General features: G+C 47.7%; 1 protein-coding gene, 1 long non-coding RNA gene, 1 other non-coding gene and 1 pseudogene across 5 annotated transcripts; 1 reads left to right on the top strand and 3 right to left on the bottom strand.

Annotated features, from left to right (window-relative positions):
* Window positions 1-6,129: 6,129 nt before the first annotated feature.
* Window positions 6,130-6,212, bottom strand: TRNAL-UAA. Its single transcript has one exon. It is a non-coding gene; the product is annotated as a tRNA-Leu (tRNA).
* A 90-nt stretch (window positions 6,213-6,302) lies between these two features.
* Window positions 6,303-11,744, top strand: LOC120641316 (U-box domain-containing protein 6-like). 2 transcript variants are annotated; one of them, XM_039917374.1, is made up of 6 exons: window positions 6,303-6,640; window positions 7,803-7,877; window positions 8,297-8,482; window positions 8,729-8,836; window positions 9,146-10,458; window positions 10,597-11,744. In XM_039917374.1, exons 2-6 carry the CDS (start codon window positions 7,827-7,829, stop codon window positions 11,444-11,446), a joined length of 2,508 nt encoding a protein of 835 aa, XP_039773308.1. In that variant the 5' UTR covers window positions 6,303-6,640; window positions 7,803-7,826; the 3' UTR covers window positions 11,447-11,744. The 2 variants fall into 2 exon arrangements, with proteins under 2 accessions (XP_039773308.1, XP_039773309.1); XM_039917375.1 differs by lacking the exon at window positions 8,297-8,482.
* An 870-nt stretch (window positions 11,745-12,614) lies between these two features.
* On the bottom strand, window positions 12,615-17,239 carry LOC120641317 (annotated as a pseudogene).
* A 1,315-nt stretch (window positions 17,240-18,554) lies between these two features.
* LOC120641315 lies at window positions 18,555-20,835 on the bottom strand. Of its 2 annotated transcripts, none has more exons than XR_005662228.1 (5): window positions 20,029-20,835; window positions 19,712-19,890; window positions 19,454-19,543; window positions 19,308-19,362; window positions 18,555-19,050 (listed from the first exon to the last, which is right to left on the bottom strand). It is a non-coding gene; the product is annotated as an uncharacterized LOC120641315 (long non-coding RNA). The 2 variants fall into 2 exon arrangements; XR_005662229.1 differs by having other exon boundaries at window positions 20,115-20,835.
* Window positions 20,836-22,945: the final 2,110 nt, after the last annotated feature.

Below are 22,945 nucleotides of genomic sequence, written 5' to 3'. Positions count from 1 at the left end.
AGTTTCCGTAGATTCTGGCCTGGAGTAAATTATCTGACCATCATAGGTGTAAGCTAAATGACCCCTTTATAATAATAGTATGATAGCATGTTCTGCGATGCGTTGTGCTAGTCGAATCGTGTGGATAGAGCAGCCCCCAGTTTATGGTGATCGGCAGAACCAATCCTTGGCCGGATGGCGTGCATGTTCCGCCTCGACGCCGTCGCGAGCGCGCGGTCGAGTTCCGCATCGAGCTGCACTCTTCTTCCTCGTGATTCCATGGGGAACAAAGGCCGCCGGAGCAGAGCACGATGAACCTCGTCGAGGCGAAGTGGCGGACGGCGGCACGCGGCCCAGCGAGCGAGGAACCGAGGACCACGAGACTTATCGCTTCCTGCAACTAGCTAGTCGGTCCATCCTGGGCGCAGGAGGATGATCCAACGAACACTAGAGGCCAGGGGTAACGGTAAATGAAATACCGTCACCCCCGGACGGTAAATGGAATGCCTCCGTCCCTCCGCTCCACCTCCGGCTTGTCCACCTCGCCGTCGCTGCCCCCGCCAGCTTCCTTGCTCGCAGAAAATGCGAAGCCCCATCTTCATCCGATGATGCACTCAAGCCCTGGGATCTCAGTCCTTCACTCTCCGCTGCTCACGCAGCAAGGCAAGTCCCCATCATGGCGGATTGGCGGCCATTGGAGCCGAGTGAGTACGCCGAGCAGCGGCGCCCTTCGCCTAAGAACATGCAGCCATCCATTGCAGGTGTTGGAGTACGGCCTCCTCCTGCGATCTCATTCAAGAGGATGTCCGTGAGGAAGTTGATCCTTGTCCTGTGGTCCAAACAAGTTTCGCCTAAGAACAAATTTCATTTACCGTCCGGCATCCCGGAGCTCACGGAGGCGCCCCGGAGTGCCGGTCCCCGCTCTTCTCCTCCGGCCACCGGGCTACACGTTCCCTGCTCCTCCGGAGCGCGTAAGTGGCTCGGGATGCTCCAGATCTGCGACGGCGACGGAGCTCTTGGACGAGGTCGCCGGAGCGACGGTCGCGGCCGTCCGGCACCATCCGTGTGCGGGACGCTGGAGCTGCCCGACGATGCATGGCAACGGGCTCCTGGACGAGGCGGCTGAATGACGGTCGCGGCCATCCGGCGCAGGGTGTCGATCAGGAAGTTTTCTCCTCTCTCCTCCTCGTGAAGCAAGACTGCAACCACCACTTCCCTCGCCGTTCTTCAGTTCCATGACATGACGTCTCCACGCGCAGTGTAGCTTTGCGTACAGTACAGCAGGCTCGGTCTCAATGGCTCAATCCTCGGCAGGAAAGGATGGTGCGCGGCGGCGTGCGTGTTCCGTCTTGACGCCGTTGCGAGCGCGCGGTTCGATCGACGACCGTCAGCTCCGGCACCGGAGTGCTAGCTCTGTCGCGCTGCTCGCGTGTATGTACAGATGGGCGGGACGGCGCCTAGCCGAGCGGACCAACTCACGCAACCGCGGGACTCGCCGGAGTTCCGCATCAAGGCGCGGACGTCACCCTCGATGCGAGAGCGTCGGGCCGCGCCCGCGGGGGCGGGGCCGAGGAAGAAGAAGGCGACAACCTGGTCGCGCTGCCTGCATGCAACTTCTCAAATCGATCTCCGCCGCAGGAAGCTTACCCAACGGCCTGGACAGGCCTAGGGAATCAAATACCGTCCTCCTGGAAGTCCAGCATCCGTCGCCGCGCGCAGCTCACCGGAGGCGCCCGGGAGCGCCGGTTGCCGTACTGCATGCCCGGAGACCGGAATCACACGTTCCCGCACTCTCCCAACCGGCACGGCGTGCCGGTGCGTCGTGATGGGAGTCCCTGCTAGCTCAACGGGGCCATGCCACCGCCCGTCGTGGCGCGGGACGTTCGAGCTCGGCGACGGCGGCAGCGAAGCTTGGATGCACGGGAGGTAGGCGCTAGATCTTCGGCGAGGCCACCCGGCGTGGCACGGGACTCTCGATCTTGGCGACGGCGACGGAGCTCTTGGACGAGGCCGTCGGAGTGACGGTCGCGGCCGTCCGGCGCCATCCGTGTGCGTGGCGCGGGAAGCAACCACCAATCCTCGGCAGGATAGTACGCGGCGTGCGTGTTCCGGCTCGACGCCGTCGCGAGCGCGCGGTTCGATCGCCGTCAGCTCCGGCGCCGGCCGGCGTGCTCTGTGGCGCCGCTCGCGTGTACAGATGGCGCCGCGAGGCCGGAGCCAGCGTAGACGAACGCAACCGCGAGACTCGCCGGAGCCAGCGTGGCTGAGTTCCGCATCGATCGTCACTCTTCTTCCTCGTTATGCGAGATGGGGAACAAAGGCCGCCGGTGCAGAGCACGACGACGAACCTCGTCGAGGCGAAGTGGCGAACGGCGGCACCGCGAGCGAGGACAGCGAGACTTGTCGGTCAGGTCGATCCTGGCCGCATGAGGATGATCCAACGAACGGTACAAGCCCAGAGTGGACGGTATTTCATTTACCACCTCCGGCTTGTCCGCCGGCGGCACCTCGCTGTCGCTGCCCTCGCCATCTTCCTTGCTCGCAGAGAGTGCGAATCCCCGTCTCCATCCGATGCACTCAAGCCCTAGCATCTCAGTCCTTCACACTCCGCTGCTCACGCAGCAAGTCAAGTCCCCATCATGGCGGATTGGCGGCCACCATTGGAGCCGAGCAGCAGCGCCCTTCGCTTAATCACATGCAGCCATCCTTTGCAGGTGTTCGAGTACCTCCTCCTGCGATCTCATGCAAGAGAGCGTCCGTGAGGAAGTTTATTCTTGTCCTGCTGTCCAAACAAATTTCTCTGCTCTCGCGTAGTACCTGACGGAGTTGTCAACCAACATAACATGCTGCTGCAATCTCATTTCTTCCAATGTTTGTCCTCAGATTATGCAGGTTACCTTGTTACCATGGGCAAGTAACAACTACATTACGTCCACAAAAAATTGTTAAACATTCATCTTTTGTGCAGGCTATTTTTAGGGGGATTTATTGGCTGTGATTTTGGTCAATGTTGCAGCATGAGGAGAGGACAAATGATCTGTTCATGAAGGCCAGCACTTTTTTTGGAGATGGTAGCCTTAGAACTATTTGTGAGCCATGGATGGAAGCATAATAATAGACTTTGTCATACTTAGTTTTGCTTTTTAAGTCTCCTTGCCCCCACAATTGCAACTTTGCAGAATATGGAATGTGTCATACTATCCATTTTCGACTGCGCAAGGTAATCCAACACAACTGAGCAATTGAAATGCATCAGGTCATAGCATTGCAACTAGAAGGTGCACAAACCTCCCAGCCTATTTATGTGTCAAGCACTGTAAGTGGCTACTGATTCTATCGCTTCTGCCACAAATCTCAGAATTCAGTTTGGTATCTGTTTTACAATTTCTTCGGAGTACATTCAGGCAAACATTTACAAATTTCAGAAACAAGTACAATTGAAGAATGAATTAGTTTTCTTGTGCGTGCCCATGTATCTGTTTGGATCGAATCTTGTGCATTGCAGAGTGTCTGCAGGGGGTTGTTGCTTACTTCATCTCACCAGCCTCTTCAGCTGTGAGCTAACTGGGAAAAAAATCAACATGTTGTTTGCTATTTATACCTGGTAACAAGAGCTTGTTTGAAAAAATAAAATCATAATTATTTTTTCTAACAATAGCAAAATAATAGGAATTGTGATGTATGTATTCGGTCCCTCCGGTAAGCTGTAGACATCCTTGTCTCCTGCGCCTGTCCTTTGTCCCTGTTGGGCTGAGAGCTCTGAAGCATGGACATTGCATCAGCAAAGATCTCACCAGCTAATTAGCTCCTCTTGTTTTTTTCTTCAACCAGCTAATCTCTTTCTCATCCGAACAACCTCTTGCGTCTGCTGTGGTGCCCAATGTTAAGTCGTCCGACTAATCGCGATTAGTCGTGACTAATCGTCTTTATCGATCGGCCGCTACTGATAAGGGCCACCGACTCGATTACCTCGAGTAGAACTGTAGTCGTCTGACTAATCGTCGACTAACCACAATTAGTCGTCCGATTAGCGTGTGAACGACTAGTTTTAGTGTGCAGCAACTTTTGCCATGACAATTTTTGGGCTGGTAATTTATTATTTCAGCAGCAACAACTTGCCAACCTGATTTTTTGTGTTTGGATACTTTGGAGTTTTGATTTTGCAGTAATATTTTTCTGACGGTCAGTGTATCTCCTCTATCTTGCCGTTGTTTTAGCTCTAGTCTGGTGCTCTTTTGATCTAATTCACAAATTAAAACTCATAAATTACAAAGTTAGTGACCATCTGAGTATCTAACCATCAATATTATATTAATATATACTTTAAATAACATACTATATGGAATATGGATGATCCGATATGTATAGTAAAGATCATAGAATATACAGGACGACTAGACTACGACTAGAACCGACTAGACTCGACTAATCGAGCTGATCGACGACTAATCACGACTAATTATCTTATCAATGGTCTTACGACTAGGTTCGATAATACGATTTGAAAACATTGGTGGTGCCGCTGAGAAGGAAGCACAAGGCCCTCTGTCCCCCCTGCCCATTTGAACCAACTCGCTGGAGTGGACACACAGAAGTTCCAAGAACTGCAAACTGAAATGAGGGCGGAAGCTGAAAAGGCCGGGACGCTGGAATTGTTGGTTCCGAACGGCGATCAACTTGCATCCCAATCTGCAGACCGAAATGGCCGCCAGCGCTGCCATGAATCAGATCAACGTAGCTCGACTGCCTGAGCACCTCTTCCAACCAGTCTTGGGCTCTTGGCCCATGGCGGATGCGATGCCTCGTGTGAGTGCGGGTGGCGTATCTTTCGTTGCACTTGCTGAATCTGCAATGAATCTGGCAGGTGTAATCCACTTTTAATCGAGCAAGGTAAATAACACGCCTGAGCAACTGAAATGAATCAGAATAGAGTGTTTGGACCAACAGGTGCCCATTTCTCTCGATCGAACTATGTCTCAAGACTGTGTGAGTGCATGATTCCATTGCTTCTACTAATGGAAGTTTTTTTAATTTCATTCAGCATTCATGACATGTATTCATCGAGAGCATTTTACCCACATGTATGATGCATGTAGTCTTGACATGGAACTCATCTGTTTGCAAAATGCTGAGGCCAGACTTATTTCCTTAATCTAAAAAAAAAATCTGTTTGTGACAAAAAAGACAGATAACTCATCTGTCATCAACATTGCAGATTTGCGTGTTCTTATTTCTTGACAGATTAGACACCAGGATATGTATATCTCTATAGCCAAATCCGTGGAATTAGAGGAACAATTGAGGAAAACACGGTCACGCCTTTCTTGCAACTGACCTACCAATAACAACCTTCGCAACAATCAGGTGTGCTGATCGAGTAAAACATGGTTTGCTTTCAGTTAATCCCACGATTTCAGTGAATAAATCTGCTTTACGGAAGAGGTTATAGGTAATTCAGAGAAGAGACACAGGTGGGGCCGTGAGTGACTATATATATGGTACTCGCACAGGCATTCATGATGCAACAGTCCTGCAATAGAAATGATTCTTCAGGCCCTGTTTAGTTCCCAAAAAAATTCTACAGTACCCGTCATATCGAATTTTTGAACACATGCATGGAGTATTAAATATAGTTGAAAAAATAATTAATTATACAGTTTAAATAATTAGTTCGAGATGAATCTTTTAAGCCTAATTAATCCATAATTAGACATTAATTATCAAATAACAATGAAAGTGCTACAGTGTCAAAATCCAAAAATTTTCACAAACTAAACAGGGCCTGAGTTAGCAATAGCTTTCAGCTGATTCAATTCTCCCCCTCTGCTGAATCATTACCGGATTTCGTCACTGCCTTCAGAGGGGAGGTCACCTGGAAGGCATAAAGGTAGCTTTTCTTCTCTCTGCTTATTGTTGCCACATTACCTAGGCAGGACATAAAAGTTACAGTTACTTGTAGATAAAGCAGCTACTACATTTTATAAATACAAAAAAAAAATCATTCTTGAAATTTGCAAATAGGCGTTAAAAGGTATTAGCAAAATTTTGAGGGTTCCAAAATAGAAATAAAAATATTGAATGCTGACCGAAGAATAAAAATTTAAAAATGTTGGCCGCAAAACATGAACGAAAAAAAAAACAGAAAATAGATGCTGGCTGTGGGGTTCGAACCCACGCGCACTTCAGTGCAGAAGATCTTAAGTCTTCCCCCTTAACCACTCGGGCAAACCAGCTGATGATGCTAAATTCATCTTGTATAAAATATAAATACTATCAACACGACCTTATCCTGTCATGCCCACCACCCGCATGCGCACGCGCGCTATGACCCCCATTGTCCAAGCAGCCGGCTCCTCGCTGGTTCCGCCAGGGGGAACGGGAGAGGAGCCTCGCGCCCTCCCCCCAAATTTAGCCGGGCCGGCGCACGGGACTTCCGGACCCCGACGACAATGGCAGTTGCTAGCCTCCGTCCGGAACCGTCAGGGCGTCATTCGCGGCTCGACGGTGCCCTGGCATTTCAATCGCCCCCGCGTTCCCCTCCCCTTTGTTCTGTTGCCTCTCAGACAGCATCGCCAAGGTGGGCGGGGAGCACGGTCGGCGAAACCTGTCGTGATCATGGAGAGATTCAGGGCTTGCACTTTCTCCACCTGGTTTGCCTCTGGTATGATCATTCCACATCGTCATGCTTCTTCAGCCTGAACCGATGCATTCTGCTGAATTTCTGTTTTTTTTTTTTTGGGGGGGGGGGGGGGGGGTGAATGTTCAGACAAATGGTGATCCCATGTTGATATTTGGCTTGCAATGTCGGTGGTCCTTAGGCATGTTCATCGGTCAGAATGCTGAATTTGTTACTTTTTGGCATTAGACAGTACGGTTCCTGGAATTATGCAGCGAATAATACTTAATTTCGTTGTGACATCATAACAACGTGTTGTGCTTGCCCTCTAAATTCGAATGGATGCAGTATTCGGTCATGTTTGGTCGTTTAGATTCAGTTATCTCAAATGTTTATGCAATTTCACCAATTTCTTTCTTCTACGTGTGGCCAAACTCCACCTCAAATGTCTAGCCTGCAAATTCTAGCCTTTGATTTGATGTTGATGCTAAATGACATGAGAAATTGGACCAACAGTTTGTTCCAGAAATATATGAACTATAATATAACCAATCAAAAACTAGCTTGTGTATGTGTGCTTGTAATAAAAGAATTTCTATCTTAGTTTAGCTGATAAGTGTGCAGCGTATGCATTTTAGTCATTGTTTATATAAGCCAGCAGTACTGTTATGCCTTTTTTTAGTGATGGTTGCCAAACTACCCTGTCTCACGAGCAGTGAATATGCTGCTTTCACCTATTACTGATGTTGCTTCATGACAATGTCCGATTTGTTTGGGGCTGCAGCTTTGGACAGTTTTGAGCGTAACTGCTGATATGTTTTACTTTCAGGTCGTAATTTCATTGACTTGTTGCAATTTATATGACATTCAAATCCATTTTTGAGTTACCCTCATTTCATTGAAACTCAGTTTTATGTTTCACTAAAGTTTGCTTTGTTACGATAATACAAGATATATCTCTATTCTTTTGGCTTTGTATGAAATTACACTTCATATGTTAGCATACTTTTGCAGTTGTAAAAACAATATTGCTTTTCTATAACCACTTTGCATGCATGGTGATGGGTTTGATATTTCTATTAAGTGATGGCAAATAAAATTGCAGGATACACATGAACACTAGTTTTCTTGATTCGACAGCACATATATGTGCTTAGCCCTAATTCCTTAAGGTGAATTGAAATTGACGCCAACCTTTTCTTGCCAGATGAAATTTAACTAATAGAATACCATGGAGAGACTTGAGGTCGACGGGGACTTTATTTCTGGTGGCAATTGGAAGGTAATCCATTTGATCTCTCATTTAATCTAATGGTGATAATGCTGCAATGTTGGTGTGATTGGAATCCTGTTGCTTGTGACTGTTTTTATGCATAGGGACTTTACATGACACAGATACACTTCCATTCTACTGCTTGTGATGTTTGTTTATTTAAGTCACTTCAGTTTTGAGAAAACAAGTGCACCCTATTAAGTATTACTAATATTTAGACCAAAACTTTGGATCAATCTTATTGAATGTTCTTACGTGAATACTATCAAACAATAAGTCCATAAGTGTGATAGATAAGAGGACCATATATCTTTCCCTTATTTTCTTCTATTTCCTGATGTTTCCTCTAAACATATCTTTTTCTTACTTAATAATGTAAGGTATTAGGAGGGTAGAGTAAGTTGGATTGTTCTTTGCCCTTTTTGCAGCTACATGGGGCACTGTGCAACCAACTTTACACAGTAGTCCATGAAGTTTTGGATGCCATTCCTTCCCTTGAGACTACAAGACCAAGATGCAGCTCTCGACTCCTGGCATTGAGTTCCTTGAGCATAGCTGCTGAGAAAGCCAAGAATTTACTGCAGTATTGTTCAGAGTGTAGCAAGCTTTATTTGGTAAATAATCCTATATAATCTTCGTATCTATGAACGTGTTATATATTTTCTTAGTTCGTGAAGTGATAATGTGATATAGGATGAACACATGAATTATTTTAGCAAATCGTATAACCAAAGGTTATTAGTTGTATAACGATATAAGTGCTTGGTAAATTTGCTAGCTGTCCTTCATGGAAGAGAACAAGTTTTGACGAACATTTGCTTATTAAATACAATGTGTGTTTACTTAATACTGCGTTGCAGGCTGCTACAGCAGAATCCGTTCTAACAAAATTTGAGAATTCAAGACAAGCACTTCTGGAAAGTCTTCACCAAGTGGAAGAAACTATTCCAGAAGCCATCGGTTCTAAGGTTGTCCATGATCTTGCATAAATTTGATTTTGCCAGCTATTTTGTTGAACCATATATCTAGGACTTCTGCTACAGATACTAATGGGTCCTAATGGCTTTGTTCATTCTAAGGGGAATACAGTTTTACAGTATTCCTCTATTGTAAGGATCCAAAAACTACTGTAGTCTCAGCATATTTTCAGTGTTTTTCAGAACCTTAATACCTTCAATATGGTCTCCTTATTGATGAAGAGTTTACTGGTGCATGATACAGCCATTAAATGTTTCATCTTGATTTAACTTGGATATTCTTTTCTCATGGAATTGCAGATCACTCAGATTGCACAAGAGCTGGATAAAGTTGTTTTTGCCTTGGACCAGTCAGAAAAGCAAATAGGTGACGAAGTGAATCATCTAATCCAGAATGAATCAAAACTCAATGGATTCCTAGATGAGAATGAACTTGAATTTTTCCGTCAAACTGCTTTCCGGGCCGGTATTGCATCATCTACAGCAGCTCTTACTGAAAGAAGAGCACTTAGGAAGCTGCTTGAGAGAGCCCATGCAGAGGAGGACTTGAAAAAGGAATCAATTGCGTCCTACCTACTTCACCTCATGAGGAAATACCGAAACATATTTAAGAGTGAAATAACAGATAGCACCAACTCTCAGTGCTCAAGCCCTTCTTGTTCCTCCAGCTCACTGTCCAGCTCGATCGGTCTCCATCGTTCACTGTCCAGCTCGGTTGATCTCCATGGAAATTGTCAGGCACTTGAGAGACAACTTCCAAGGGTTGGCTCCTTCAATTTGAAACAGATTAAAGGGTTATCAGGGAGCATGCCATTGCCAGCTGAGGAATTGAGGTGCCCGATCTCCTTGCAGCTCATGTATGATCCTGTTGTTATCGCATCTGGTCAAACATATGAACGAGCTTGCATTGAGAAATGGTTTGACAGTGGGAACACAACCTGCCCGAAAACCCGCAAACAGTTGCCCCACCTCTCGATGACACCCAATTACTGCATTAAGGGTCTGATAGCATCTTGGTGTGAACAGAATGGGGTTCTAGTTCCCTCTGCACCGCCTGAATCTCCCAAGCTAAAATATTTGAGGATTTCGTCCCTGAAAAGTAGCACATGTCTGGTAACTAATGGTGTTAGCACGGTTTTGTTTGAAGACACAAGTGCAAAGGATGACGCCAAGTCAGACATTGCAGTTATTGTAGAGAAATTCTCTCGACAGAACTCCAGTGAAGCCACATCCAAGATTCATGTAGATGAAGTCTCTCCAGAGAAGTGCTCTCATGAGAACTCCGACAAGGCCACATCTGAGATATGTGAAATTGAGGACTCTCTGATGAAATGCTCTCATCAGAACTCCAAAGAGACCGTGCCTGAGATATGTGAAGAGTGGCTTCATGTGTTGAACAAGAACAGCAGTGATAATACAAATGAGCAACATAAGCTGGTTGAGCAGATCAGGCTGCTGTTGAAGAATGACGATGAACTTAGGGACTATGCTGGTGCTAATGGAATTACCGAACCACTTATCCATTTTCTGAAGATGGCTATCTTCAGAGAAGATGTGCGATCTCAGGAGGTTTGTACAATGGCTCTGTTCAATCTTGCTGTCAACAACGACAGGTAAAATATCAACTTTGCTTTCTTGCTGAACCATAGACAATGTCAGAAAAGGGTGATCACCTACGGTTCAGTAGCACCATAACGAAACGACTTGAGCTCAGTTGCCCTCATTATTTCACCTCTGCGTTTTGGATGCAGGAACAAGAGACAGCTGCTCTCAGCTGGAGTAATCCCCCTGATCGAGCAGATGATACAGAAACCTGAAACCTGCGAGGCTGCCATTGCAATGTACCTGAACCTCTCCTGCATCTCCGAGGCCCAGGCGATCATCGGTTTGAGCGACGCCATCCCTTTCCTCATCGGAGGCCTGAGGGAAGACGGCTCCCGGAGCGACACCTGCCGCCTGGACGCGCTCCTCACTCTGTACAACCTCTCCCTGCACGCGCCGAACGTCCCGGTCCTCATGGCCTCCGGCATCATCGAGAGCCTCCGCAGCGTGCTGGCGCCATCCTCCTCGTGGACGGACAAGGCCCTCGCCGTGCTGCTGAACCTGGCGCTCACCCGTGTCGGCAAGATGGAGATCGCGGCCGACGCGGCGATGGTGGGCGCCATCGTGCTCATTCTGGACAACGGCGAGCCCGTCGAGATGGAGAAGGCCGTGTCGTGCCTGTACGTGATCTGCAGCGGCGATGAGGGCAGCAGCCAGACGGTGCTCCAGGAGGGCGTGATCCCGGCGCTGGTGTCCGTGACGGCCAACGGCACGGCACGGGCCCGGGACAAGGCGCAGCGGCTGCTGAGGCTGTTCCGGGAGCAGCGGCAGCGGGAGCTGGAGGAGATGCAGCCGCGGGTGCAGCTGCACGAGGTGGCGAGCCAGGCGGCGGCCGCGCAGCAGCAGCAGCAGGCGGAGGAGGAGGAGGAGATGGTGCTGGCCGTGACGCCGGCCGCGCCCAGCAAGGCGAGCGGCAAGAAGCCGCGGCTGCGCAGGTCGGGGTCGAGGAGGTTCACCAAGGCCTTCACCTGCCTGCTCAAGAAGTGGAGCTTCCGCTGAGGGGGATCTGCATCTCGGCCGGTGTAACTGTTAAGTGTACTCTAACCATAGCACCATGCTGGCATGGTGATTTCTCCCTGACGAAGGATCAAGGTTGTTTTTGTCTGACACACAGTAACACAGATGCCCTGGTACCTTCACTAGCTGCACACCTGCTGTGATACGAGTAAACCGGGGCTCTAACGAGCTGCTGCTATCGGTCAGCTACACGCAAAAGTCTAAACTGATCGCAGTTCAGTCATGTAAGCACGGACAACTATAAGGGAATATATCAGGTGCAACTAACGAAGTTTGGTTTGCACCTGATATGTTTTATCACAACTATAATGCACCTGGAGCTAGAACTGGACGATATAGGCTATTGATGCAAAAAATGATTTCAACACCATGAAGGAATTTAACAAAAAGATGCCTAAAAAGGAATTTAATAAAAATGGAGTTTGGTCAGAGTTCGCGGTGATTTCATCTATGCTTTTTCTCTGCCAAGAGAGGGGCAGAGGCCAGACCAGTTACCAGCACACCACTGACTGAGAAGGTTCCTCCCTTCTGCCTTCATGACACGGATTTCCTTCGGCCAACTCTATCTGTATGCGCCCAAGGTAGTAACACATCAACGCCAGCAAAAAGTCATTACGTGAAATGTGAGTAAAATTCACGAACTGTTTGAATGGGAATCGAATGGATTTTTTTTTTTTTGTATGGTCACCGGGGAGATCCCACATGAATTGTATTCAAATAGTGTGGCAAACCATATATCAAAGGCCTCATTTTTAGGAAAAATGAGACAAAACCCTTGGTCGGTTAATTAGGGAAAGCAGGCTAAAACCTCAAAATCTAATTGATTCTGTGGTCATGAACAGCAACAAGCCCAGCAATTTGTCACAAACAAGTTGAGGAACGCAAGGAGCGCAATCCTTCGGCAGGCACATTTAATCGCATGGCAAGGAGCCCAGCATCCAGCTGCTTTACGATTTTAACACGGGCATAAAGTAGCAGGACTGCAGGAATCAGAGGAAACACTTTCATCACTCTCAGAAAGCATGTGACTGAAGGTTGGGTCTTAGTCAACCTTAAGAATAGCTCAAGTTGATGTTGAAACTAATTTTAGAAGATAACCAATGGATTCACTACCCGCTAGTCCACTACAGATGAGCGTAAGGGCTCAAAGGAACAAAAAGCAATATATGTTACTGGTACAAGATTGTGACGGCCACTGTGTAGTCGATATCGATTCTCTCTGTACAAAATGGTGCAAAAGTGGGTGATTCTTTCTACAATAAATAAAAGAGTGAGCATACAACATATCAGTGGCAACCACCTGTTTCGCTATGGTAACAAGGAATTTGCTCGCAACAGGGGATCAAAACAGTTATGTACCAAAAAAAAAAAGAACACAAAGAATGGCTTCGTCATATCAGTTCTAAGGAAATCAAAGATGTAACTTAGTTCTAAACATGCATCCGACAACCTTTTTAGGAGATGGGTCTTTCGGTCCTTTGTCTCGTTGCCCAGAAGTGAAATACAGCCATCCATCCCAGTATCCTACCAACATGGTCTTGATTCGGAAAGGTAACCGCCCAATCACACTCCATTCCTGTGGATGGGGCTCAGTAGCATCACAATGACAAATCAAGGGCCTCAATGATTTACACAATGCAATTCTGATACTCGTGTTTCATGCTTTCCATCAACTACCTTATTACGTAGTTTTTCAGCATCGCGGAAATATAGAAAGTTTAACACAATTTTAGTTGCCTTTGTATTAACTACACAGATGAATGCTGTTAACAGATATCTGTTACTAAGAAAAGCATGAAAACCCCAAACCCACGATGACAAGAAACAAGAAATATATCTGCAGTAAGCACACTTTGTTTCCTCCAATTTCCCATCCTTTTTCTGAACTATCTTTACAATAAAACGGAAAATGCAGAAAGAAAGGGAAAAAATAGTTACCAGCGTGTCCAGATTGAATCGAAATACTTCACCAACCAAGACCATCTTTTTAGTTATTGGGTGCTTATCAGTGGTTCCTCCAGCAATAATGAGAGAATTGTTGACATTCACCCAAGCAAACTCTATATGAGAATCTGGTTTTGGCATAGGTGGAAGTTCCTTCCACGTCATCCCATCATCAAGCATATAAACATTGCTATACACAACCTGCACAAGTAGAATATTAGTTCTAGATGAGAGGCAATATCAAATAAAAACAAGATAGTGCAAATCTGAAGGTTACTAAGAAATTTGTGAAACTAGAATATGTTGCATTGAAAAGGAACTTGAATTGATTCTGGTCTTAACTCAAAACATCAACTATGGCAGTGCTTGAAGGGCAATAAAAAAGATAAACAGAATAGTGTAAATCTGAAGAGTTACTAAGAAAACAGTGAAACTAAAATATGTCACATTTAAAAGAAACTTGAATTCTGGCCTCAACTCAAAATCATCAATTATGTCAATGCTTGAAGGGCACTAACAAAGATAAACAGAATAGTGCAAATCTGAAGGTTACTAAGAATATAGTTGAACTAGAATATGTCAAATTTAAAAGGTACTTGAATTGATTATGGTTTTGACTCAAAATCATCAATTATGGCAGTGCTAGAATATATGCGATAATATGATAGTTTAAATAGTTCAACCAAATTACATTTCCTTGTCTTTTGTTTTTCTGGAAAAGAAAATGCAGTGACATAATGCCAATCCACTTTCTGGTGAAATCAGGTGTACCATCATTTATTGAACAAAGTACAGTATGCTTGGTGTTTAGATGCTTATTTACTAAGCACAACGGCATATGGCTAAGCTGTCCTTTATGTAGGGAAAACTGATCCCAGTTGATCTTAAAACATAGGGCCCACATAATGTGCATCGTATAGCTATAAGATTGGCATGTCAACATACCTCACTTCTTCTAACACACTTAAATATAGGAGACCCAGGCTTGGCCATGAAATCACCTTCTTGACCACCAATGACAAGGAGTTTATCATTTGCAACAACACAAGCCCTGGTAGTAAACAAAGTAATTTTATAAGAACTTCAGCAATTTAAACAATTAAGGATAGTGTTTTCAGAAGTCACAAACCAACTTCTTTGAATCATGCAGCCAAATTTATAGGAAAACATATGCAAGCAGCATAAATGTTGCCCAGACCATAAAAAAAGAGGTGGAAATGCACCCAGTAGCAAAATGTCAAGACAACCTAGGGCATAGGCATCTAGTAACATTGCTTTTCATTTTCAATGAAAATAACAATTGATCATAACATAGGAAGGAAAGGTTTTTTTAGGGCAATATAGTAAGGGAACTTGTATACCTATGAGGACCTCCACGTGGTATTGGTATCTCACTCCTCCACTCTTTCTCCAATGCCTTCCCATCCTTTACTGCGAGGCTCCAATGTTCAAGCCCAGGTTCATGCCTATCCTCCTTGCTGCCACCCATCACATGAAGTCTGCCTCTCCATAGTTGAGTTGCTGGAGCATATCTAAACAAAAGAATTTAAATTGGAAAGAGATTTGGTTCAAATTGTTTACAGACTACAAGTTGGCCAAATATTCAAACATAATATTTGCATTGACGGAGCAAGGGACCAACAAGGCAACAGCTTTTCAAGTGCAAGTAATCTGTAGATGCATAATGGGTGGTTGCCCAATTTTATAGTTATATTTAAATTAGAAGAACAAAACTAGCACCTAGGAACTGGTAATGGAGGCAAATCATGCCACTCTTTTGTTTCTGTGTCCAATACAAAATTTCGAGCTGTAGGCCCCCCTACATTGCGGACCATACTGTCCAGTTACCACATAGATGAATCTTCCATCAGTAACCATCCCCAGATGTGAATGTGCCATGTCCTTGGGCATATCAAATCTTCCACCCCATGTATTATCCGAGAAATTGTATATATCAACATGAGAATGCACCTGCAAATAAAAAAACAAAGAGAAAGAAAAATCTCAGCGAAGGCAAATTTCTTAACATACTAAAATAACTCATAACTAACTGTAGATCTCTTCAGTGAAATTTGCATTCTGCTCTTACTAGTGTAATTGACAGTCCAGCAAAGTTATTATTTGTTCAATAGATGGGACCAGAGTACCAATTATCATACCTAGCACAGGTAATTCAAGTTTATTCCATTATGTAAGAGAAGGCAACAGTGAATTAGTAAGGCTTACTAGAACCTTGCATAATCCCAATTCGCTCTATGTGACTTGCATCAGTTGAATGTATAGAGTATAAGAGTAGTGCTATCAGTCTCTTTCATAACTTAGCAACTTAATACATAGTACATTCTTTAATGAATTGAAGAGTATAAGTAGCTAATTTGAACTATCATTCAAATCCAAATTGGCAAATACTTCTTTCTTAAACATTCCAAAATATAAGGCAAAATTCTCAGGTGCAAGAGGCATCACTGCTCCACTTTTTCATGCACCAGATGTCATAGATTGTAGGAAAGTAGATATATTGAGACACAAAGCATCAAGGTATAAAACTATGTAAGACGTATCAAGCAGGTTCCTCACATGGTTAATTGTGCCATATCCAGCAAAGACGTATAAGAGATTCTTAATCTGTATAGCAGCACCATCCAAACGTACGACAGGTGCTTCAGCCATCTCCTCCCATTTTAATTCTGGAGCTGGCAAGTCTGCAAAAGTTGCATTTACGTCCATCGAACCTACAGGTTTCTTGTCCTTATTCTGTACAGGAAAATTATAAAATGGACTAGTTTTGTGAGAGACCATTGTAGCAACATAATGACAATAAACAAACAAAGTAAACTTGCAAATAGAATCCAATCTAACAGAGTTTTAGACCATAATGATAACTGACAATTCTTCACAGCACATAATTTTACACATTGGGTACTACTGTATGAAACAAAGTAAACAAGCAAGCCTACATGAATTATAAACATTACAGAACTCTTGATAGTTAGCAAACGTCACTCAAGAAAACCCAAAGCAGAGCACTGGAGAAACCGAGAAATACTAGCTGAAACTGATGCAGGCAGTCCCAAGAAGGAGCTGTAGCAATATGTGGAAAAGATTATCAAACCAGACTATCTCCATTCCTACGAGGAGAGTGAAATGCAAATAAACACATGAATTTATTGCTAAAGTCTACGCCTAACTCTTAATGGCGGCTCATCTGGACTGAAGCAGATCGAGTAAAACTCCCAAACCAAGTAAATGTTCAACTGAGCCGATCAGCATGCATACGGCATACGTTACCCAATTCCTCCCAAATCCCACCAGATCTCACCAATCCCGTACGCGCGTCGTGACTACGCTCCCCAAACCCTACGCCAAAGCACAGAAGACAGGACGCTCGAGCCTCAGCAGCGGCGGCAATCTAGCATTGGGCCCCAGAAAGGGGAGGGAGTCCTCACCTTCTTCGCGACGGGCGGTGCCTGCACGGCGGGGGTCGAGAGGGTAAGCTTGGAGGACCAGACGGCGGAGGAAGAGGCGGAGGAGGAGGAGGAGGAGGAGGAGGAAGCCCAGAGTAAGTCGACGACGAGCGCGAGGCCGAGGACGGCGATGACGGCGAGCGCCACCAGGTGCTTCGGCGGCCGCGCCTTCGCCGCCGGCCTCGCCATGGGCGGGCGGCTAGGCTAGAGGAGGTGGGCGCGGCGGGGAGGGGAGTGGAGCGCGTCCGTGGCATTAACGGCGAACCGGCGCGGCGGCGAGCGAGTTGCCTTGCGGGGGAGGCCAGAGGCCGACTGGCCGGTGCCTCGGTGGACACGGGTGCGTAGAGAGAACTAGGTCAGCAGCGCGCTACGCCGCGCCTGGCAGCGGGCTGCAGTTTCATATTTTGTCTGAATTGGAATTAGCTTGTGGACTGGATTCTTTTGAGGTCGCTTGTGGATTGTGCTTTGTGTATGCTTGTGTACTGGGCCGCTTCTACATGTTGCCTTTGCTGTTTCTGCTATGTAACACGAAGGAGTTCGGTTCCCTGCCAGCGATGAGACAGGGGGCGGTGTGGAGCAGGGAGGTTACCGTCTATGATTTCGCTGGTGCCAAGGCAGGGCCTGTGCTTTAATAGAGAGTGCCCTCCAGTTTGCAGGACATAAGAGAGGGCTTCTTTTTTTAGACCCAACCATTGGAATTGTCTCTGAAGATAGGGTGTGCATTTTTGTGTTGAGGCCATGGCGTTAGCCGGCGGTGTGTACACTGAACTTATCCTTTTCCAATTCGAAGTCGAGACGATATTATGCTATGTTAGTTGTTGTTTTGGAAGTGACGCGTTCTTGTATTCTTTTAGGAGTTCTCGGTTCTCATGTTTGCTGCCGTTGTATTTTGAATGATGTGGTCAAGGCTTTAGAGGGTTCGAGTCCTTTCTATTCATTAAGCAGAGTTCACAGTTTCTATGTGGCCACGGGTTTTGTGATCGTTCCATTACCTGATGAGTTTGATGAATTTACTTTTCTGGAGGCAACAGGCCACGCATCAACGACGAAGGATGGAGCAGAGGAGGCCGCTGCGAGTGCATTGATTACTGCAGCAAAGCATGATTTCGGTATTGTGGTGAATAATCCTTCTATGAATGCTGCAGAGCTTCTGGCGAAGGAGAATGAAAATCTTCGCAGGAACAACCTCCTGCTCAAGTCTGGTTGGGTTCGCTCAGTGGATCACCTGGCCGTGGTTCAAAAGATGCTCGAACAGATCACCGTCGATGTCATTGGCGGTTCTTCGAGAACGTCTATTGGAATACTTGCTCATGGAGTTGCGGTTTGGGCCGAAGAGAATGTTTGGACTGCCACTGCTGCGATGGAAGAGCTGTCCCTGGACGTCATGGATGAAAACTAATATGGTTCTTTTTGCTTGTGTGCCATTCAGTTTCTGTAGGTGTTTGTTTGATTATCCAGAATGTTTAGCAACGTTTTGTTTGCCCTGGAATGGGTAATCGAGTTGATCTGGCTGTATGGTCGTATGGATATAAAGATTTGAATTTCTATGTCAGTAGATTATTTTTGACGCCATGCATACCAATCTGTAGTTTATGACACAGAACGAAATACCTATCCACAAAATGAAAGGTTATACAAAATGAAAGAAAACTGGCCACAATACTCAAGCATAGCACTTGGCATAAACAACAGCAGAGATGATCATTATATTTCAAAAGGAATACCTGTGCATATATGATTCGGGTTTAGTTTACAGGATCATATGCACCATGCAGTTCGGTGACTACAATACATTTTCATTCAGAAGTTCCTAGCCACATCCAATAAGCATAGCTGCTATGATGAGGCCAGATGTGGTACCACAGAACAGACATATTGTGAATTGCAGGTGCAATACCAATTTTGGTCAACTAAACACACACAAAGCTAATGTTTTTCTGCAGCGGTATCCTCAGTTGAGAAATTGTGTAACACAGGCAGTTTGCTGCAGCGTTATGATTCAGGTTTTGTTGCCAAAATAAACAACCAAAAAGATCTGGAAGCTGGTTTCTAAGTCTTTGTGTGTGAAGTTGCTGCAGAGCTGTTCTCCGAACCATGTTTCGGATCATTGTTCTGAGTGGTGCTTCATTATGCAACACCCTCACAAAATAGTGTTGTAGGCCTTGTAGGTCCTGCCACCTGTTAAAGGCAAGTGCCAAACTGTAATGGACAATGCATGCTAACCCTTTACCAATCTACCATATTTTTTTGCTGGGAACGGCAAGAACAGATCAAGCACAAGGGTCACAAGGGGCCAAACCAAACAGACCACACAACAGGGAAACAAAGAATAGGCAGAGCAGTCTGAAGGACCGGGAACATTGCAATGACAGGCATACTGAGCACATATCTGCAGGTTGCACACTCGAGACCTGAACAATGGAAAGAGCACACACCTTATAACCTGCAGCAGAAGTTCGGCACGGGCAAGGCGTCCCACAAGCAGACCACCTAGATATAGCACGCGCACCATCAGGAACAAACACCAAATAAGCAGAAAATAAGAAACGAAGAACAGAGCAGGCAGAGCAAGAGGCCCAACCAAATCCAGACAGGAGGAGCAGTCAGACAACGGCGACCGAACCAGCGGGAGCAGCACGACGAACCCGCTCTTGAGACCGAAGCGAAGCAGCTAACGGCAGCGGAAGCATTTCAGGCGTACCGACCACAAGATTGCAGAGTTAATTAAAAAAGAAACTGATTTCAGAACCATAGAAATAGGTAGATGAACATATTTGTATCATGTTGTAATAAGATATGCAACATTGGCAAAAGTGATTAAATAGATGTAGGTTATCACCTTTCCTTTTGCTATTCAATGTATTCATCTCAGTGATGAAATAGATGTAGGTTATCATCTATCCTTTTGCTATTCAATGTATTCATCACCCACAGAGATGGCTCATTGGGAATCGCTGGAGATGCCTCATTGGGAATCGCTGCATGCAGCATGCTCTCTATCACATATGCTTGACAGACCTGTAGCAAATCATGAGCTCACAAAATGCTACAGTTAGGAATTGCAGATCAATTTGGGGAACAAAAGAGTATACAAAAAGGATTTCAATCAACTACCGAACTACTACACCATTTGTGGAGAGAGAGAGAGAGGGCTACCTGTACCCAGAATTGGCACTGAACTCGTGATGAGCAAATGTGATAAAGGTGGTTTAGGCCTGATTAGATGAATTGAGGAAGATAACCTTGGCTAGCACGACTGGAGACGTAAGCTGCAGCAGGAGGTTGCTGCCGTGAAGGACCTTGATGATGATAGGTCGAGGCAAGTACGTCTGTAGGTTCCACTCCACAGATGCGTGGTGGTGCTGGATAGGTGTCAACCCAAACCCACCGTCCGGCACCTCTGCCTCCAGGCCGCCGCCCCGTGCCTCCGCCTCGCCGCCGCCGCAAGAACTCACTGCCTCCAGGGACTAAATAGAAATCCAGCACAGGTCCACCAGATGCCGCCACTAACGGCTGGATCCGCGGCCCGCGCGCCTCCTCCTCCACGTTGCTGGCCAGATCCGCCACCGGTTGGATCCCCCGCCTCTACGCCGGGATCCACCAATGCCGAAGCCGGTGGCGACTAGGATGGAGCAGGAGGGGGAAGGGGGCGTGGACCTCGGTGGACGACGATCGGGATGGAGCAGGATGGGGATGGCGGCGACGGAGCAGACCAATCCTCCACTGGGACGCCGCCAATCGGATCCCCCACCGGCGGTGGGGCGGAGCGAACGACGGGGTCAGAGGGGCGGCGGTGCGCGGGGATCCATGCGCAGGCAAGGTGGTGTGGCAAGTCGGCGCGCGCATCGAGATGGGTTTGGGGGACCCCAGTGGCCCCAACGCGCAGCCGAGGCGCTGCGGCTGCGGCAGGTCGGCGCGGCGAATGCATGGCCCGCGTCGGGCGTCTCTCTCTCCGTGGCTGGTCTCAGCTTTCCCTGCCAAAGCCACGTGTCGCTCTGAGAGCACCCGGTTGCTCCCAGTCTTCCCTCTCCACGCCGTATCTATACTATAAGGATAAGGATTCATAGAAATTGAAATCTTTATCACCAAGATCACCCCCATATCCACCTCACAAACTCCACTTTTAGGTCCACTTGGAAGTACCAAATATTTGATAGGGGAGGATGGCAGACTGAAATCGTCGCACTACCCCGTTCAGTCGCGATCCCGCGCCCCCCTCCGCCAGTTTATTTTTCACCGATGGTTTCTCTACCCTCACCTCGTACCCGCCCGCTCATCACGCCCCAATCACCGCCGAGATCGCGCCGCGGGATGCCCTTCCCCTCCTATCTCTCCTTCCCCGATTCCACTCCCCTCCCCTCCCCGGCGTTCTCCCCAGTCCCCTCCCCTTCCCTGCAGCTGCTCCCCTCCCTCGGGCACCCATACCCTCCCCCGGTGCTCCTCCCCCGCTGGGGCCGCCGCGGCCACACCGAGGCCAACGACAGGCGGCCGCATGCCGCGCGGGGTTGAAGCGGCGCGAGGGGCCGCGGGATCACGGTGCGAGGGGCTGGGGGTCACGGCGCTAGGGAAGGTGGGGCGCCCATGGCGTCGGTGCGCCGGCGGCGGCAAGCGGCGAGGCCACTGCGCGAGGAGAGGCGCGAGGCCGCGGCGTGTGTGGCGCGAGGAGAGGCGACATGGCGGCGAGCGATGGGCCGCTGCGCGAGGAGGGCCTCCAAGGTCTTCTCCTTCCCCGCCTTGCCTCCCTCCTTCGCTCCTCGATTCCGTTCTGCTCCCAGAAGAACTCGGGGTGGGGAAAGCACAGCGGACGGAGATGGCGGAGGCGGTGGCGTATGAGGAGCAGCGACAGAGGCAGGTGGAGGCGAACAAGCACAAGCTCGAGGAGCTCCAGCTCCACCACCTCTCCGCCGCCGTCAGAGAGGCCGCCGCCAAGCCCTCGCCGATGGGTCCCGGCTGTGGGTTTGCACAAGCCCTGTCTCTGGGGGTCCGGCAGCTGCTGGTGAAGGGAGATTCTCAGCTAATCATCAAGCAGGTCCGAGGGGATTGCAGCTGCAACAATCCCCAGCTCGAGGCATACCTCATTCACGTGAGGAAGCTCGAGAAGGACTTCGACGCCTTGGAACTGCAACATGTTCCCCGCGAATTCAACTCAGCAGCAGATGATCTCTCCGCGAGAGCATCTACCTGGGCATCCGTGCCCGAGGGCGTCTTCGAAAGACGGTTGCTGAGACCTACCGCCCAGCCTGCCGAACTGGGTGAAGGGGATCAAGCTAGCACCTCGAAGCTAGCGGTCCCGGCGGCATTCCACCTATGGTGCCCGACCTGGGTTGTGTGCTCTGTTGAGGATCCTGGAGACCTCATAAAGCCACTCCCACCTGCTCAGGGAGCTCCTGATGCATGGATCTCCGAGATCCGGGACTACCTAAAAGACAATATCCTCCCTGATGACGATGCATCCGCTGAGCGCATAGTACGATTGGCTAAACACTACGCGGTGGTAGAAGGGGATCTCTACCACTGTGGCGCTAATGGTATCCTCACGCGGTGCATTTCCCAGGGAGAGGGCCGCGAGTTGCTCGCAGAGATCCATGGAGGCGAGTGTGGAAGTCATTCCTCATCTTGCACGCTTGTTGGTAAGGCCTTTCGGCATGGCTTCTACTGGCCGACAGCACTCCAGGATGCGGCTGAGCTGGTAAGGTCCTGCAAAGCATGCCAGTTCCATGCAAAGTAAATACACACACCGGTTCAAGCTCTGCAAATGATCTCGCCCTCATGGCCATTCGCCGTATGGGGAGTGGATATCTTGGGGCCGTTCCCCGGGCTGTCGGCGGGTACCGGTTCCTCTACGTCGCCATTGACAAATTCACAAAATGGCCGGAGGTTACCCCTGTGGTGAACATCACAAAAAAATCAACAGTCACATTCCTCAAGTCCATTGTGTGCAGATTTGGCGTCCCAAACCGCATCATCGCGGACAACGGGACCCAATTCAAAAGCAGACTCTTCCAAGAGTACTGCGAGGACATCGGTGTCCGGCTATGCTTTGCGTCCGTGGCACATCCCCGCAGCAATGGAC

This window comes from Panicum virgatum, chromosome 7K (assembly GCF_016808335.1).
Source record: "Panicum virgatum strain AP13 chromosome 7K, P.virgatum_v5, whole genome shotgun sequence".
NCBI classification, from domain to species: Eukaryota; Viridiplantae; Streptophyta; class Magnoliopsida; order Poales; family Poaceae; genus Panicum; species Panicum virgatum.
The sequence above is the reverse complement of the archived record's forward strand: the minus strand, read 5'-3'. Positions and strand labels throughout refer to the sequence as shown.

What these genes read in the sequence shown, in the direction of transcription:
- LOC120641316 (XM_039917374.1), top strand. Translation starts at nt 7,827, where the DNA reads ATGGAGAGACTTGAGGTCGACGGGGACTTTATTTCTGGTGGCAATTGG. An exon ending in TTTCTGGTGGCAATTGGAAG is followed by an intron (nt 7,878 to 8,296) that starts GTAATCCATTTG and finishes CCCTTTTTGCAG; the next exon opens with CTACATGGGGCACTGTGCAA. An exon ending in CTTGCTGTCAACAACGACAG is followed by an intron (nt 10,459 to 10,596) that starts GTAAAATATCAA and finishes TTTTGGATGCAG; the next exon opens with GAACAAGAGACAGCTGCTCT.